Consider the following 17,790-nt stretch of genomic DNA (forward strand, 5'->3'; position numbering starts at 1 on the left):
TTATTTTTCCTTTTTATCGGCATTTTGGAAAAAAAATAAACTCCCTTTCATTTGGATAGCCATGAGACAAGATAGAACATTACCATCAATATGATTTTATTTTTCCAAAAAAAAAACACTTTTCTTCTGTACATATATACCACATCAACACAAATCCAGGCACATATTATTGTTGGTGTTTATACAAAGCTACGCCAAAGAACTCACTATCTCTAGGCTTTGGCAGCAAAGCTCTCGAGATATCTCTCCACGACGTCGAGGCCGCAGAGCTCCTTGACGATCGGCATCGTCGCCGGCACGTCCATCTGGAACGTCAGCGACGAGCCGCCGGCGCCGGCGAACTCCTTCCTGGCCGCCCTGATCGCCTCCCTCATCGCGCAGTGCACCGACGACGCCAGCAGCAGCGGCGGCTCACCGGACGCTGCCACGATGGATCACAAAACAGTTTCAGATTTCGATTTCCTTCACGATTTCAGTGCTCAAAGGAAGAAGACGATGATTTCACCTTTGGAGGAGAGGACGCGCTTGTGATCGCGGGCGCTGTTGATGAGCTCGACGTTGAACTGCTTGGGGATGGTGTCCACGGTGGGGATCTTGTACGTCCACGTGCCGTCGTTGATGACCAGCCCATCGGAGTTGGTCGTGTACTCCTCGTTCGTGAAGAAGCCGATCCCTTGCACGAATGCGCCTTCCACCTGATCACAAAAAACAACGATTGCACATTCAGATCACATATAATTTACATCTCATTCTTGCAATGATTTTGCAACGCGCAGAATTGCAGATGCAACTGATATTTTGAAGGTAATTTAGTAGATTGACTGACCTGGCCCAAGTCCACAGCAGGATTCAGGCTCTGCCCACAGTAGTACACGAGGTCGCTCCTCAGGATGGTGGTTTCTCCCGTCAGCACATCGACTTCCACCTGGAGTGTTCATGTGCAGATTTTGGATGGACAATGCATTAGCTTTGAGAAGGAGATCAAGCTCAGCAAATTGGCTCGGCAAATGCATTTTCAGAGCTTCTGTTGTAATTTGTATCTGGGTATCTTTAGTGTGTACCTCACTAATTGCAGCTCCATAGTTCAAGTAGCTAGTGAACGTGGGGTCAGGCGTCCAGTACGCGTGCTCTGTCAGCTTCACGCTCGCCATGCTTGCCTGAAAGCGAGAACGAGCAAATGCCATCACAAATTTGTAAATTTACAATGCTGTCAGACACAATGATCTTTCAGAAAACAATATTTTCCTTACTGATGCTTGCAGTTTACTGAAAAAGTTATTAGTTTTTTTAAGGACGAGAAAACTCAAACAAGAATTTACAAGGATGCTATATTGCTATCCTCACCTGGGCAATCAAGGATTTCCATGGTAGCGTGCCAGCCTTCTCCTTGATGGGCTTCAACCTCTCCACGAGGGCGGCGCACGACTTCCGAACAGCCTCGCAGCTAGTCTCGGAGGTCGTGCTCCCACCGGTGAAGCCTCCCTGGATCATGCTCAGGGTGTCGGCCTGGATGACACGGACCTTGTCGAGGAGGCCCTCGCCGCCATCATCGCAGAGCTGGCCCAGCGCGAACGCTGTCATCTGCTTCACTTTCGTCCATAGCCCCTGCCCGATCTCGACGCCGCCGACCTCGACGGCGATGGAACCGTCGTTCATGATGGACACCTTCCCCGGAGATGGCCGGAGCCTCACGTCGTAGGTGATCGGCACGCAAGAAATGCCCCGCTTCTTCCACCTGCTGCCGGCGTTGAAATGCTCGACCAGGGCGGCCCTCTGCTGGTACTCCGGCGACGACGCCAGCTTGTCGAAGATGGTGATGAGGCTGTACGTCGAAGGATCACCGGCGCTATTCCCGTAAAACACCTTGAGGCTCTCGAAGTCATGGAGGTTCTTCCTCCTGATGGCGTTCGTGTCCACTGAGAGAGTAGACGCGATGTGTTCGACGATGGCCTCGGCGATGAACGAGCCCTGCGCGTCGCCGGGAGCCCGCATCGCCGACTTTGACGAGACGTTCGTCTTGCAGAGCTTGATGTCGAAGGAGAGAGCCCCCCAGTTGTACTTCTTCAGAGCCCCGACAATGGCGACTGGCAACGCCGGGCTGCAGTCCGGCGATATTCCGCAGTTGATTCTGAGATCAACGTGCAGACCCGTGATCTTGCCGTCGGACTTGAAACCGACGGAGTACTTTACCTTCATCGGATGCCGCCCTCCCGCCATGATCATGTCTGTCTTGCGATCGAGGTACATTCGAACCGGACGCCGCAGCTTGAATGCGGCGACAGCACAAGCAGTTGCAACCTGTCAAACAACAGGTACTTCTGGTCATATCTAGATCTTTCTGCATTCCAAACAAATTCTAAGTTCATGCTAATGACGCTATCAAAACAGACATTTAAACCGTCGATAGTTGGTTCACATTTTAAAATAGCCCACAACAATGAAATATGTATTAAGTTCTCACAATATTTTTAGTTATGAAATACTATTGTACTACTATTATAATTGTTAAACAAAAGCATATGCATTGTAGTACGAATAACTACAGAGTTAGACGAGAAATTCCACCAGTTCAAGAATATAATTGTTCTGCAAATGCAAATCATCATAGTCAGATGCTCACATGTATTGCTTTCATTGCCTTTCCACCAAAACCTCCTCCAACTCTTCTCGTGATGATACGGACATTGTGATATGGAATGCCAAGGCACCTCGCAACAGTATTTTGAGTAATCTCAGGTAGTTGCGCCGACACATAGAGGGTTATACAGTTATCTTCATCAGGGATAGCTAAGGCCGTCTGTGTCTCCATGTAGAAATAGTATTGGGATTCAAGTTTCACCTGTAACAAAAAAATAGAAATTGGGTGTAAGTATTTCTCCTAAAATTGTTAGGAACTCTCAACTATAATAATCTTGGTTGCTCCTTTCATTCTTAGCACCTGCTGCTCAATAGATAGTGTGCATCAAAATTGTTCTATTATTATACTAGCATATTAAGTCATGCGTTCACACAATTATAACCTCTCTGTCTATTTTTAAAAGTGTTAAGTACATACCTCCCCATCTATGATCTTGTGATCAGCTTCAGACATGGCTTGGTTGAACTCACCAATTGGCGTAGGAGCTAAAAATGGGGGAACTTGGAAGTAGCTGTTATGCTGGACAGCGTCTTCTACTGTCAGAATTGGTGGCTGAAGATTTTCAGTACTATATTCGATCACAGATTGCTTCGCCGCCATATAGGCATACTTTTGAGTTTCAGCAATCTGAATGACAACAAGGCAATATGACATGGTAAGCTCGAATTTATTCACAAAATTTCTGAATATTCAGACATGTTACCAGTTCTGCCTCATTTGAATGAAAGTTGGTTTAGATGTAAGTACCACAACACCAATATTCTGTCCAGCAAATTCAGAAACAGGATCAACGAAAAGCGCTTCATCTCCTAGCATTGGGGAGCATGATCCAATATTTTTTCCATTGGTAGGAATGCCCTTTAAAGTGATAACTGTGATGACCTTCTGTGAAGCCAAAGATGATCTGAAGTTTACACCTTTTATGTGAGCGTGAGGGTGTGTGCTGTAGATAAATGCCCCATAGAGGCAATCCTTTGGAGCAGAGATGTCATCGACATACACTGCCTCCCCTGCATAACAAGTTCAGATGTTCAGGCTATGAAAGTCCAATTAAAAGTAAAACATGTGAGCTCGGATTGAGAATAGGAATTTAGGATAAGAGAATATGTACCAGAAGCTTGGAGCTCAGCTCCCGTTTTCTCGATCGGTTTTCCAATAGGTCTGTATTCATCAGAGAAAACCATCTCTTGCCTTGATTTTATTGGCAAATAAGAGCAGTCAACATTTGAGTTCTTCTCTGGCGAGAATCAACAATACCATTTGCGGTTCCATTAGTAAATGAACCATTGGGAACATTAGCATTTTCAGGCTCATCCAAGCCATTAGTAAGGGAAGACAGGAATTTGAACAGATAACTGACGGCCAAGCTGACTCTGTATTCAAGATGTGTTGTGCCTTCAGCTGGTGAAACAACGCCTTTCAGAAGACGAACTGCTTCAAGTATCACTGGTGCACTAACCAATTTTCCCTTCAAGAACTTCTCAACCTCCCTAGCTCTGATGGCGTGCTTGGCCCCGAAGGGGCCGAATGCCAAGCAAACATCCTCAATGAGATGGCTCCCTGATGATCCATCCACTGAACTTCTTGCCAAGAATGCAGAATTAACATATGACACAGCATTGCCAAGTGGACGAGGAGCCGCACGAAACGTCTGAAAGGTGATGCCATCATCTGAACCCCAATCCGGGATAGAGATGCTGACCAGCAATGTCCTGGAATCACATGGAGGCTGCTTCAAGAACTCCTCCAGAGTGATGCACATCCTCTTGGCGGCCACCTGGATGGTGACAGTTGATCCTGCAGCGAGAAGAACAGTTGCGATGTCCGACGAGAAAGACAACCTCTGCGCCATGATGATGTTGCCTCCAATGGTCGCCGTGTTCCGGACGAACGGCGAGGCCACTTTGCTCAGGTGATCAGCGATCTTTCTAAACACCGCGCCTCCATCCGACAGTATGTCGATGGCTTGGGAGATAGACACGACAGCTCCGATCTCTACGCCCTTGCTGCTTCTATTGATGGCTGAGAGTTCCGGAATCTGCGAGATGTTGATGTACTTGTCATGGAGGTCTTGATCCTTGTACACTCCGGAGCCGGTGTTCGATGCCACAATCTTCACAGACCTTTCATCGAACAGGTTAGAGTCAAACAACCTGTGGAACTCCTCGACGCTCTTGGGGTGGAACCAGCCGTCGCCGGTGACCACCACCGCCGAAGTGTCACCATTCGCTTGACCCATGGACGACCTTATCTCCGACTTGAGGAACTCCGGGAACGTACAGACGGCGGCGCCACCGGAGTATGCAGGCAGCTTGTTGATGTCAGCGTGCTCGTCGTCGACGCCTTTCTTCCAGAAGGCGTTGAGGCCAAGATCCTCGAGGTCGACGTCCGCGGCGAAGCTCTTGCAGGCGTCGACGATGGGCCTGTAGCCAGTGCAGCGGCACAGGTTGCCGGAGACGGCCTTCTCTGCCTCGGCGGCGGTGATCTTGGAGAACCCCGTCGGCGGCGCGGGGCGACCGGATGCCTTGTCAGCCTTGGCGAGCGCGGAGTAGATGGACATGCACATGCCCGGCGTGCAGAAGCCGCACTGTGAGGCGTGGAAGCCGGAGAGCCGCCGCTGCACAGCGTGGAAGCCATCCCTGGAGTTGCCGATGCCCTCGCTGGTGGTGACCGCGCAGTGGTGCAGGCTGCCGAGCAGCGTCAGGCAGGAGCTCGCCGAGAACTCGGTCACCTCGTCGGCGACGGCGTCGTACTTGGACACGACGACCACGCATGCGCCACATCCACCTGAAAAAAAAAAAGAAATCCTTAGTAATTTATCCGTACTGTCAAATTGATAATTACCCCCTCACTGTTACTCTATTAGTATTAAATTAAAAAAATACCCGTGCGTTGCAACGGGTGAAGTTTATTTTAATCTTATTATTGTTGTACGGTTTAGTTAAGATGTAATTTACTGCGAGAGTTCGCTTGGATATATATATATTTAGAAAATCATGGCCTGGAGTTAGGAGTCCAATCACCTCAAGTTAGCATGTAAGTTTTTTTAAATAAATTTCTTATATGATTTCTTCTGTATTACCAAAAGTAAACGATCTTAAAAACCGACTCAAATATAGATATGTATTTTTTTCAAAAGCAAAAGAACTTAAAAACCGACTCATACACAGATGACATACCAAAATACCGGTAAAAACATTTTCAATTTTTATAAAAGTAGAGAAGAGAAGACATATAGATTAAAACCAAAACATAAAATTAAAACCGACTCAAATACGGATGACAGACCACGGAAATATCTTCAGTTTTTATAATAGTAGAGATTTATATTTTAGAACTTTAAATAAATACTACATATTAAGTATATCATAAAAAATAAGGTATGTAGATCTCTTTTCTTTATTCACTCATATATATTTCTACTATTATAAAAATTGAAGATGGTTTTGCCGGTACTTGTAGGTCATTTGTGTTTGAGTCGGTTTTTAAGTTTTGTTCGCATTTGGAAATACATATCCGTGTTTGACTCCGTTTTTAAGTTAGTCCACTTTTGAAAATCAAAAGGAGTCGTATAGAAATCTCTTTAAAATAAACTCGCATGCCTTGAGACAATCAGACTCCTAACTGTAGCTCCTGATTTTCTAAGAAAATATATATTCAAGCGAATTCCCATAGTGAATTTAACTTTAACTAAACCTATAACAATAACAAAATTAAAATAGTTTTCACCCGTTGCAACGCACAGTCATTTTTCTAGTACTCATATATATATGTATGTAAAAATTGCCTGGGTATGAAACCAATTAGAAGGAGGGGCATCTTTATGGTATAAATAAAACATATTTATTGATAATAATATTTTTTTAGGATTTGTTAAAAAAAAATAGAGCACCTAAACATTCAACTTAAAAGGAAAATCACCTTATTTTTAATTTGCACTTAATTTGTTAGATATTTGTTTTAAACAAATTAAGTTAACCTCCTTTTAAGATAATGAAAAATGTTATAATTAATTTTTTGTGGGTATGAAGAAAATATCGTATAGTTTAAAGCTAACAAATAACCTGGAAAATTTATACAAGCAATTGTGATGAAGAAAATTTATGGAGAAATAATTATTTTGATGCACGGTATGTAGGTGTTATATCCGGTTGATATTCTGCCGTTATGTCTCCTAGACACAATATTCCATACATGCTACCTGATAGCTATACATCCTAGTTGTTCTAGTAGTTGCGTATATACTTGCTACCTGATAGTGATACCAATAGAAAAAAAAACAAAAGAAAAACAAAAAGAAGTGCAATTTGCATGCGGAAAACCTGGATAATTCGTTTTCTAGCTCCTTCGCTCCAACAACTGCAAATAATACGATAATCCAGTAAGCTACTGGGCACCTTCTTCTTGGTTTGTTGTGAATTCGTTGCTACGATATTCTGCATGATATGTGCTTGCGTACGGTTAATTTCCTCTTCCCGGAGGACATGTACAGCGATCAGGTGAGCTAAACAGTGCTAAAAAAAGTACTAATTATTGCCACATCCGGGAAACACCAATAAAAACAGTAGAACTACTTAATTACATGGAGATTTTACCTGGCGAGAAAAACTACACGCAGACTTAATCAAGTGACCGTCAAAAAAAAACAGACTAGAAACTGGACAGACTAACAAAGGAAGAATGAGGCCTAGTTTAGTTTCAAATTTTTTTCTTAAAAAACATCCTATCGAATCTTTGGACAGATACATGAAGTATTAAATATAGATTAAAAAAACTAATTGAATGGTTAGGGAGAAAATCGCGAGACGAATCTTTTGTGCCTAATTAGTCCATGATAAGCCATAAGTGTTACAATAACTCACGTGCTAATGACGGTTAATTAGCTCAAAAAATCCAAAAAAAATCCGTCTCGCGGTTTCCAGACGAATTATGAAAAATTAGTTTTTTCATTCATGTCCGAAAACCCCTTCCGATATATCAGATGTGAAAAAATTTCTTTTCGCGAAATAAACATGCCGACGAACACCAAATCTCATGGAATTAATGGATGGACCAGTATAGCTCAAGATTCCGACGAGCAAGCAGAAGAAGAGATCGAAGCAAACAGCCGTAATTAAGATCGAGAAGGAGAGAGATGGTAGTTCTCACCTTCGCCGCAGCCGAGCTTGGGGCCCCTGACGGGGGTCCGCGTGCGGAGGAACTCGAGCAGCGTCGTCGACGGGTCGACCCCCACCGCCTCGTACCTCTCCCCGTTCACCGCCACCACCACCGCCCTCGCCGCCGCCGCCGCCGCCTCTGACCCCATCTCGATCAACCGACCTCTACCTCCTCCTGTGGCCACAGCCCGCGCGCGCGGGTGCAGGACAGGAGACGCGCTAGACGGCGAGAGAACCTGAATCTTGATATAAGATCCTATGTGAAAAATAAAAAAAAGAGCTGAAAAATCTATTGTAAGTAAAATAGCAAAACCGCTATAACAACGTAACCTTCTTAAAAAGTTAATTTTGACGCGTCAATAATTAAAAAGTATGCTAGGACTTTTTTTTTCTTGTTAAGGTATGGCTAACATTTTTTAATTTAAATATTAACAGAAAAACTATGAAACATGCACTACTAGAAAAATCATTTTTCCCAACGTAAGGGTCTTATTTTCGCAGGCGAACATGACGTTTAGAGCCAAATGACCGCCTAGAAAAATATAAGTCGGGATGAAATTTGATGTCCGCAGGCGAACCACTTAAGCGGCGCCTGCGAAAATCAGGCGGACCACTTAAGCAACGCCTGCGAAAATTAACGTGGTATATATACATGGCGGATGGGCCGAATTTTTTTATAAGTCCTCTCCTCCCCTTCACCTCTCCTCTCCCCTCATTCTCCCCACCGGCAGAAGGGGCGGACGGCGCGGGGCGGCCGGCGGGGAAGACGGCGTGGGGCGGCGGCTCCCCTCCCTCCCTTCCTCCCCTCCAGATCTGGCCGGAGGGGGTAGGGGGGAGGCCGGCGGCCGGCGGCCGGGCGCGGGGCGGTGGCGGCGTGTGCTCCCGGCGACGTCGGCGGAGGGCGGCAGCGGCGAGGAGGGTCGAGGCGGCGCGGCTCCCGGCCCCTCCCTCCCAGATCTGGTCGGAGGGGGCGGGGGGAGAACGGTGGCCGGCGGCTCCCAGCCCCTCCCTCCCAGATCTGGCCGGAGGGGGGCGGGAGGAGCACGGCAGCGGGCGGTGGCGGCGAGGCGGCGTGGCCACGGCGGCGAGGGGGGTTGAGGCGGCGGCGGCGGCGCGGACGACGGCGGGCCGCGGCCGTGCGGCGACGCCGAACGACGGCGCGGCGCGGACATGCAGCGGCGGACGACGGCATGGCGCGGACATGCAGCGGCGGCGACGGACGACGGCTGGGCGGTGGCGGACGACTAGGCGGCGGCCGTGATTTTTTTTGAATGTCTTTATTTGCTTTCTTTGCTACAATTGACTCGGTGATTCTGGATGAATTGAATGGATTGGATGGGGAATGGATTGGGAACATGAAGCTACCGCCGTCCGGTGGTGGCTGCCTATTTGTTTTAAGCGCTCGAAGCTATTTTCGCAGTCGGACGTGTTGCCTGTCTGCGAAAATCAACTATTTTCACAGGTGTTGAGGTGCAGGCGGATGGCTTGTCCGCCTGAGAAAATATGATTTGGCCGTTTGCGAAAAGCCTTTTTCTAGTAGCGAGGATACCGTGGCAACAAGATAAATTATGAGTTAATCGTTATTTTCCATGATTTAGATATGTTCTGAGCGGATGTGACGACGGGCCAGACATGATGTGAGGAGGCTGAGCGTGACTAAGCTGGTCAGAGGCTAGAGTAGCACATACGCTTAGGGCCTAAGCTTGTTTAGTTCGCGAAAAGAAAATTTTAGGTAAGCTTGTTTAGTTCGCGAAAAGAAAATTTTAGGTGTTACATAAATTTTAGGTGTTATATCGGACGCTTGATCGGATGTGTGAAGAGGTTTTCGGACACGAATGGAAAAACTAATTTTATGACTCGCCTGGAAACCGTGAAACGAATCTTTTGAGCCTAATTAATTCGTCATTAGCACATGTAGGTTATTATAGCATTTATGGCTAATCATGGATTAATTAGGCTCAAAAGATTCATCTCGCGATTTCTCCTCTAACTGTGCAATTAGTTTTTTTAATTTATCTATATTTAATACTTCATAGATGTATCCAAATATTCGATATGATGTTTTTGAAAATAAAAATGGGAACTAAACAAGGCATTACTTACCTTCGGGTCTCTGTATGCTATCGTACTAGTTAGTTCAACCGTATACTAAACTTTTCTGCTAAAGTATTATTATTTTTTTTCCAGTATGTCTTAAATGTCTTTTTATGCTCTAGAGTTAAGTCCTCTTTCTTTTTTCTTTTTTTTTTTATGCCCGCTATATCTCGCTTCAGTCCGACCCAACACCGACCGATCCCATCTAAAAAAGAATGGCATTTTTTTTTGTTCCTTTTCATTTGGATAGCATGACTCCATGAGACATGATAGAACAATACCATCCATATGATTTTATTTTCCCAAAAAAACACCTTTTGTTCTGTACATATATACCACATCAACACAAATCCAGGCACAGATTATTGTTGGTGTTTATACAAAGCTAAGTCAAAGAACCCTTCTATCTCTAGGCTTTGGCAGCAAAGCTCTCAAGATATCTCTCCACGACGTCGAGGCCGCAGAGCTCCTTGACGATCGGCATCGTCGCCGGCACGTCCATCTGGAACGTCAGCGGCGAGCCTCCGGCGCCGGCGAACTCCTTCCTGGCCGCCCTGATCGCCTCCCTCATCGCGCAGTGCACCGACGACGCCAGCAGCAGCGGCGGCTCACCGGACGCTGCATGCCATGAAGGACAGCAACAATATCAGAATTCAGATTTGAGAGAAAAAAAAAAGGAGCAAACGAAGAAGAGATTTTCACCTTTGGAGGAGAGGACGCGCTTGTGATCGCGGGCGCTGTTGATGAGCTCGACGTTGAACTGCTTGGGGATGGTGTCCACGGTGGGGATCTTGTACGTCCACGTGCTGTCGTGGATGACCAGCCCATCGGAGTTGGTCGCGTACTCCTCGTTCGTGAAGAAGCCGATCCCTTGCACGAATGCACCTTCCACCTGACCAACCAAAATCAATGATTGCACATTCAGATCACATATAATTTACATCTCATTCTTGCAATGATTTGCAACGCGCAGAATTGCAGATGCAACTGATATTTTGATGGTAATTTAGTAGATTGACTGACCTGGCCCAAGTCCACAGCAGGATTCAGGCTCTGCCCACAGTCATACACGAGGTCGCTCCTCAGGATGGTGGTTTCTCCCGTCAGCACATCGACTTCCACCTGGAGTGTTCATGTGCAGATTTTGGATGGAAATGTATTAGCTTTCAGCAGGAGATCCAGCTCAGCAAATTGGCTCTGCAAATGCATTTTCAGAGCTTCTGTTGTAATTTGTATCAGGGTATCTTTAGTGTGTACCTCACTAATTGCAGCTCCATAGTTCAAGTAGCTAGTGAACGTGGGGTCAGGCGTCCAGTACGCGTGCTCTGTCAGCTTCACACTCGCCATGCTTGCCTGAAAGCGAGAACGAGCAAATGCCATCACAAATTTGTAAATTTACAACGCTGTCAGACACAATGATCTTTCAGAAAACAAGATTTCCTTACTGATGCTTGCAGTTTACTGAAAAAGTTATTACTCCCTCCGTTTCACAATATAAGTCATCTTAGCATTTCCCACATTCATATTGATGTTAATGAATTTAGACAAATATATCTATCTAGATTCATTAATATGAATATGAATATGGACAATGCTAGAATAACTTACATTGTGAAACGGAGGAAGTAGTTTTTTTAAGGACGAGAAAACTCAAACAAGAATTTACCTGGGCAATAAGGGATTTCCATGGTAGCGTGCCAGCCTTCTCTTTGATGGGCTTCAACCTCTCCACGAGGGCGGCGCACGACTTCCGAACAGCCTCGCAGCTAGTCTCGGAGGTCGTGCTCCCACCGGTGAAGCCTCCCTGGATCATGCTCAGGGTGTCGGCCTGGATGACACGGACCTTGTCGATGAGGCCCTCGCCGCCATCATCGCAGAGCTGGCCCAGCGCGAACGCTGTCATCTGCTTCACTTTCGTCCACAGCCCCTGCCCGATCTCGACGCCGCCGACCTCGACGGCGATGGAGCCGTCGTTCATGATGGACACCTTCCCCGGAGTTGGCCGGAGCCTCACGTCGTAGGTGATCGGCACGCAAGAAATGCCCCGCTTCTTCCACCTGTTGCCGGCGTTGAAGTGCTCGACCATGGCGGCCCTCTGCTGGTACTCCGGCGACGAGGCCAGCTTGTCGAAGATGGTGACGAGACTGTACGTCGAAGGATCACCGGCGCTATTCCCATAAAACACCTTGAGGCTCTCGAAGTCATGGAGGTTCTTCCTCCTGATGGCGTTCGTGTCCACTGAGAGAGTGGACGCGATGTGTTCGACGATGGCCTCGGCGATGAACGAGCCCTGCGCGTCGCCGGGAGCCCGCATCGCCGACTTCGACGAGACGTTCGTCTTGCAGACCTTGATGTCGAAGGAGAGAGCGCCCCAGTTGTACTTCTTCAGAGCCCCGACTATGGCGACTGGCAACACCGGGCTGCAATCCGGCGATATTCCGCCGTTCATTCCAAGATCAAAGTGCAGACCCGTGATCTTGCCGTCGGACTTGAAACCGACGGAGTACTTTACCTTCATCGGATGCCGCCCTCCCGCCATGATCATGTCTGTCTTGCGATCGAGGTACATTCGAACCGGACGCCGCAGCTTGAATGCGGCGACAGCACATGCAGCGGCAACCTGTCAAGCAACAGGTACTTCTGGTCATATCAAGATCATTCTGCATTCCAAACAGTTTGTAATTTCAAGCTAATGACGCTATCAAACAGAGATTTAAACCGTCCATGGTTGGTTCACATTCTAAAATAGCCTACAACAATGAAATATGTATTAAGTTCTCACAATATTTTTAATTATGAAATACTATTATAATTGTCACAACGGAATTAGACGAGAAATTCCAACAGGTCAAAATATAATTATTCTGCAAATGCAAAGCATCATTGTCAGGTGCTTACATGCATTGTTTTCATTGCCTTTCCACCAAAACCTCCTCCAACTCTTCTCGTGATGATACGGACATTGTGATATGGAATGCCAAGGCACCTCGCAACAATATTTTGAGTAAGCTCAGGTAGTTGGGCCGACACATAGAGGGTTATACAGTTATCTTCATCAGGGATAGCTAAGGCCGTCTGTGTCTCCATGTAGAAATAGTACTGGGATTCAAGTTTCACCTGTAACAAAAAAATAGAAATCGGGTGTAAGTATCTCTCGTAAAGTTGTCAGGAACTCTGACTATAATAATCTTCTACGATCTTGGTTACTCCTTTCTTTCTTAGCACCTGCTGTTCAATAGATAATGCGCATCAAAATTGTTCTACTACTAAACTAATCCCTCCGTTTCACAATGTAAGTCATTCTAGCATTTCCCACATTCATATTGATGGTAATGAATCTAGACATATATATCTATCTAGATTCATTAGCATTAATATGAATATGGAAAATACTAGAATGACTTATATTGTGAAACGGAGGGAGTACCTAATTAAGTCATGAGTTCAGGAGACTATAACCACTGTATCTATTATATTCAAAGTGTTTAAGTACATACCTCCCCATCTATGATCTTGTGATCAGCTTCAGACATAGCTTGGTTGAAGTCACCAATTGGCGTAGGAGCTAAAAATGGGGGAACTGGGAAGTAGCTGTTATGCTGGACAGCATCTTCTATTGTCAGAATTGGTGGCTGAAGATTTTCGGTACTATATTCGATCACAGCTTGCTTCGCCGCCATATAGGCATACTTTTGTGTTTCAGCAATCTGAATGATAGCAAGGCAATATGACATGGTAAGCTCGAATTTATTCACAAAATTTCTAAATATTCAGACATATTACTAGTTATGCCTCATCTGAAAGAAAGTTCAGGTGGTTTAGATGTAAGTACCACAACACCAATATTCTGGCCGGCAAATTCAGAAACAGGATCAACGAAAAGCGCTTCATCTCCAAGCATTGGGAAGCATGATCCAATATTTTCTCCACCGGTAGGAATGTCCTTTGCAGTGATAACTGTGATGACCTTCTGTGAAGCCAAAGATGATCTGAAGTTTATATCTTTTATGTGAGCGTGAGGGTGTGTGCTATAGATAAATGCTCCATAGAGGCAATCCTTCGGAGCAGGGATGTCATCAACATACACTGCCTCTCCTGCATATCAAGTTCAGATGTTCAGGCTATGAAAATCCAAGCCTCTAAGATGCTCTAACATGGGTAGCACGAATTTAGATTGTAGTATTCGAAATAGTAATTAAAAGTAAAACATGTGAGTTTGGATTGATAATAGGAATTTATGATGAGAGAGTATGTACCAGAAGCTTGGAGCTCTGCTCCGGTTTTCTCGATAGGCTTTCCAACAGGTTTGTATTCATCAGAGAAAACCATCTCTTGCCTTGATTTTATTGGCAAATCAGAGCTGTCAACATTTGAGTGCTTCTCCGGAGAGGAATTAGCGCTACCGTTTGCGGTTCCATTAGTACATGAACCATTGGGAACATTAGCATTTTCAGGCTCATCCAAGCCATTAGCAAGGGAAGTCAGGAATCTGAACAGATAACTGACGGCCAAGCTGACTCTGTATTCAGGATGTGTTGTGCCTTCAGCTGGTGAAACAACACCTTTAAGAAGCCGAACTGCTTCAAGTATCACTGGTGCACTAACCAATTTTCCCTTCAAGAACTCCTCAACCTCCCTAGCTCTGATGGCGTGTTCGGCCCCGAAGGCGCCAAATGCCAAGCAAACATCCTCAATGAGATGGCTCCCTGATGATCCATCCACTGAACTTCTTGCCAAGAATGCAGAATTAACATATGACACAGCATTGCCAAGTGGACGAGGAGCCGCACGAAACGACTCAAAGGTGATGCCATCATCTGAACCCCAATCCGGGATAGAGATGCTGACCAACAACGTCCTGGAATCACATGGAGGCTGCTTCAAGAACTCCTCCAGAGTGATGCACATCCTCTTGGCGGCCACCTGGATGGTGACAGTTGATCCTGCAGCGAGAAGAACCGTTGCGATGTCCGACGGGAAAGACAGCCTCTGCGCCATGATGATGTTGCCTCCAATGGTCGCCGTGTTCCGGACGAACGACGAGGCCACTTTGCTCAGGTGATCGGCAATCTTTCTGAACACTGCGCCTCCATCCGACAATATCTCAATGGCTTTGGAGATAGACACGACAGCTCCGATCTCGACGCCCTTGCTGCTTCTATTGATGGCTGAGAGTTCCGGAATCTGCGAGATGTTGATGTACTTGTCATGGAGGTCTTGATCCTTGTACACTCCGGAGCCGGTGTTCGATGCCACAATCTTCACAGACCTTTCGTCGAACAGCTTAGAGTCAAACAACCTGTGGAACTCCTCGACGCTCTTGGGGTGGAACCAGCCGTCTCCGGTGACCGCCACCGCCGGAGCGCCACCATTCGCTTGACCCATGGATGACCTTATCTCCGACTTGAGGAACTCCGGGAACGTACAGACGGCGGCGCCACCAGAGTATGCAGGCAGCTTGCCGACGTCAGCGCGCTCGTCATCGGCGCCTTTCTTCCAGAAGGCGTTGAGGCCAAGGTCCTCGAGGTCGACGTCGGCGGCGAAGCTCTTGCACGCGTCGACGATGGGCCTGTAGCCGGTGCAGCGGCACAGGTTGCCGGAGACGGCCTTCTCGGCCTCAGCGGCGGTGAGCTTGGAGAACCCCGGCGGCGGCGAGGGACGGGACGAGCACCTGTCGGCCCTGGCGAGCGCGGAGTAGATGGACATGCACATGCCCGGGGTGCAGAAGCCGCACTGCGAGGCGTGGAAGCCGGAGAGCCGCCGCTGCACGGCGTGGAAGCCATCCCTGGAGTTGCCGATGCCCTCGCTGGTGGTGACCGCGCAGTGGTGCAGGCTGCCGAGCAGCGTCAGGCAGGAGCTCGCCGAGAACTCGGTCACCTCGTCGGCGACGGCGTCGTACTTGGAAACGACGACCACGCATGCGCCGCATCCACCTGAAAAAAAAAATGATATCCTCAGTAAGTTATTCGTACTGTCTAATTGATAATTACCATCACTGTTACTTAGTACAGTAGAAATCCTTAGGTCTACTGATTGCAACTGCTTGTATTGCGCACTGTTGCTGATGCAGAAAAATCATCTGATTACTGATGAACTGTCATGTCAGTCACTGATGAGGTGTCTGTTAACTTTTGTGAATTCAAAGAAAATCATTTTCTCATTATCTCAGGAAAAGCATTGTGGAAAACGGACCACTCAGCTTTATGGATTAAATTTAAGGAGAAAAGCTGGAAGTATCCAGAATTGAGAACTGTTCTAGTAGTTGCATATATACTTGCTACCTGATAGTGATACCTATAGAAAAAGAACAAAAGAAAAACAAAAAAAAAAAAACAATTTGCAGGCGGAAAGCTGGATGATTCGTTTTAGAATTGAGATGGCGCTGTCGCTAGCTACTTCTCTCCAACAACTGCAAATAACACGATAATCCAGTAAGCTACTGGGCACCTTCTTCTTGGTTTGTTCTAATTAATTTATTGCTACACTATTCTGCGCGATATGTACTTACGTACAGTTAATTTCCTCTTCCTGCAGGACATGTTTTGTAGTACTCCACTAGTTTTCTCATGCTGTGAAATACTGTACATCAGCACAATACTAGTGTACTCCAGCGATCAGGTGAGCTAAATGGTGCTAAAAAAAACAGTACTAATTCTGTGGCCACATCCGGAAAACACCAAATAAAACAGTAATAGTACTACTTAACTATACATGGAGATTTTACCTGGCGAGAAAAACTACACGCAGACTCAATCACTTGACCGTCAAAACAGACTAGAAACTGGACAGACTAAGAAAGGAATGAACAAATGGAATGGATTTGACCAGTATAGCTCAAGATTCCCACGAGAAAGGAGAAGAAGATCGAGAAGGGAGAGAGATGGCAGCGCCGGCATGCATGGTGGTGGTAGCTCTCACCTTCGCCGCAGCCGAGCTTGGGGCCCCGGACGGGGGTCCGCGTGCGGAGGAACTCGAGCAGCGTCGTCGACGGGTCGACCCCCACCGCCTCGTACCTCTCCCCGTTCACCGTCACCACCACCGGCCTCGCCGCCGCCGCCTCTGACCCCATCTCGATCGATCGATCGACCTCTTCCTCCTCGTGTGACGAGACGGCGAGAGACGACGGGAGCTATTGCCCCCCACAAACTTGGGCTTTGGTTGCTCTCGCCGCTTTTGGGTTTTGTTTATACTCGGCGTCGACAGGAGTGGCCGCCTAGTGGAGTACTCCTCCACTGGAGTGGGGGCGCAGCATGCGCGTGCGTGCGTACTCGCTGACGCCGCTGTACTTATTATTAGCGTTTGGTTAATACACTACTAAGGCAAACTTTCCCACGGTTAACTACGGCATCGTTCGTTCGGGTAGATTGGGAAGATTGAGTCTCTTTCCACGCGTACGCTTTTTAAACTACTAAACAGTATGTTTTTTTTTAAAAAAAAATTATAGGAAAGTTACTTTAAAAAAATCATATTAATCTATTTTTAAAATTTAAAATAGTTAATACTCAATTAATCATGAGCTAATGGCTCACCTCGTTTTGTATATCTTTCCAATCTTCTTAATCCTCTTCTCCTCGAACACACCCTACGTCTATGTTTTTTTAAACTCTACTACGTCTATACACGTCTATATTGCTCCCCCCGTTTCAGGTTATAAGTCCATTTTAACTTTGATCAAAGTCAAACCGTTTAAATTTTGACTAAGTTTATAGAAAAAATAATAATATTTATAATACTAAATTAGTTTTATCAAATCAATAATTGAATATATTTTCATAATAAATTTGACTTGGGTTAAAAACATTACTATTTTTCTCTACAAACTTGATCAAAGTTAAAGCAGTTTGTCAAAACGTCTTGTAACCTGAAATGGACGGAGTGTATACTAGTGTTAGATAAGTTCGA

At 46.2% G+C, this 17,790-nt stretch overlaps 2 protein-coding genes across 2 annotated transcripts; both read right to left on the minus strand.

The window, feature by feature from the left end:
- Positions 1–115: 115 nt before the first annotated feature.
- Positions 116–8,020, minus strand: LOC127765439 (probable aldehyde oxidase 3). The gene is given in 11 exon segments (XM_052290345.1): positions 116–421; positions 506–695; positions 827–925; positions 1,062–1,157; positions 1,345–2,298; positions 2,621–2,839; positions 3,056–3,265; positions 3,386–3,648; positions 3,750–3,884; positions 3,887–5,425; positions 7,787–8,020. Coding segments are annotated over 11 exon segments (4,071 nt in total). The 5' UTR covers positions 7,944–8,020; the 3' UTR covers positions 116–212.
- A 2,135-nt stretch (positions 8,021–10,155) lies between these two features.
- Positions 10,156–17,089, minus strand: LOC127765440 (probable aldehyde oxidase 2). The gene is made up of 10 exons (XM_052290346.1): positions 16,807–17,089; positions 14,145–15,821; positions 13,721–13,983; positions 13,386–13,595; positions 12,787–13,005; positions 11,555–12,508; positions 11,146–11,241; positions 10,912–11,010; positions 10,591–10,780; positions 10,156–10,506 (listed from the first exon to the last, which is right to left on the minus strand). The coding sequence occupies exons 1-10, from the start codon at positions 16,955–16,957 to the stop codon at positions 10,298–10,300; spliced, it is 4,068 nt and encodes a 1,355-aa protein (XP_052146306.1). The 5' UTR covers positions 16,958–17,089; the 3' UTR covers positions 10,156–10,297.
- Between the last annotated feature and the right edge of the window lie 701 nt (positions 17,090–17,790).

Source organism: Oryza glaberrima, chromosome 3, assembly GCF_000147395.1.
Source record: "Oryza glaberrima chromosome 3, OglaRS2, whole genome shotgun sequence".
In the NCBI taxonomy this organism is placed as follows: Eukaryota; Viridiplantae; Streptophyta; class Magnoliopsida; order Poales; family Poaceae; genus Oryza; species Oryza glaberrima.

Bases quoted from the DNA above. Each gene is read 5' to 3' on its own strand.
- LOC127765440 (XM_052290346.1), bottom strand. From the start codon at position 16,957: ATGGGGTCAGAGGCGGCGGCGGCGAGGCCGGTGGTGGTGACGGTGAAC. The intron at 15,822-16,806 runs GTGAGAGCTACC...TTTTTTTTTCAG, and splicing joins CAAGCTCGGCTGCGGCGAAG to GTGGATGCGGCGCATGCGTG. The intron at 13,596-13,720 runs GTACTTACATCT...GCTATCATTCAG, and splicing joins GCCAGAATATTGGTGTTGTG to ATTGCTGAAACACAAAAGTA.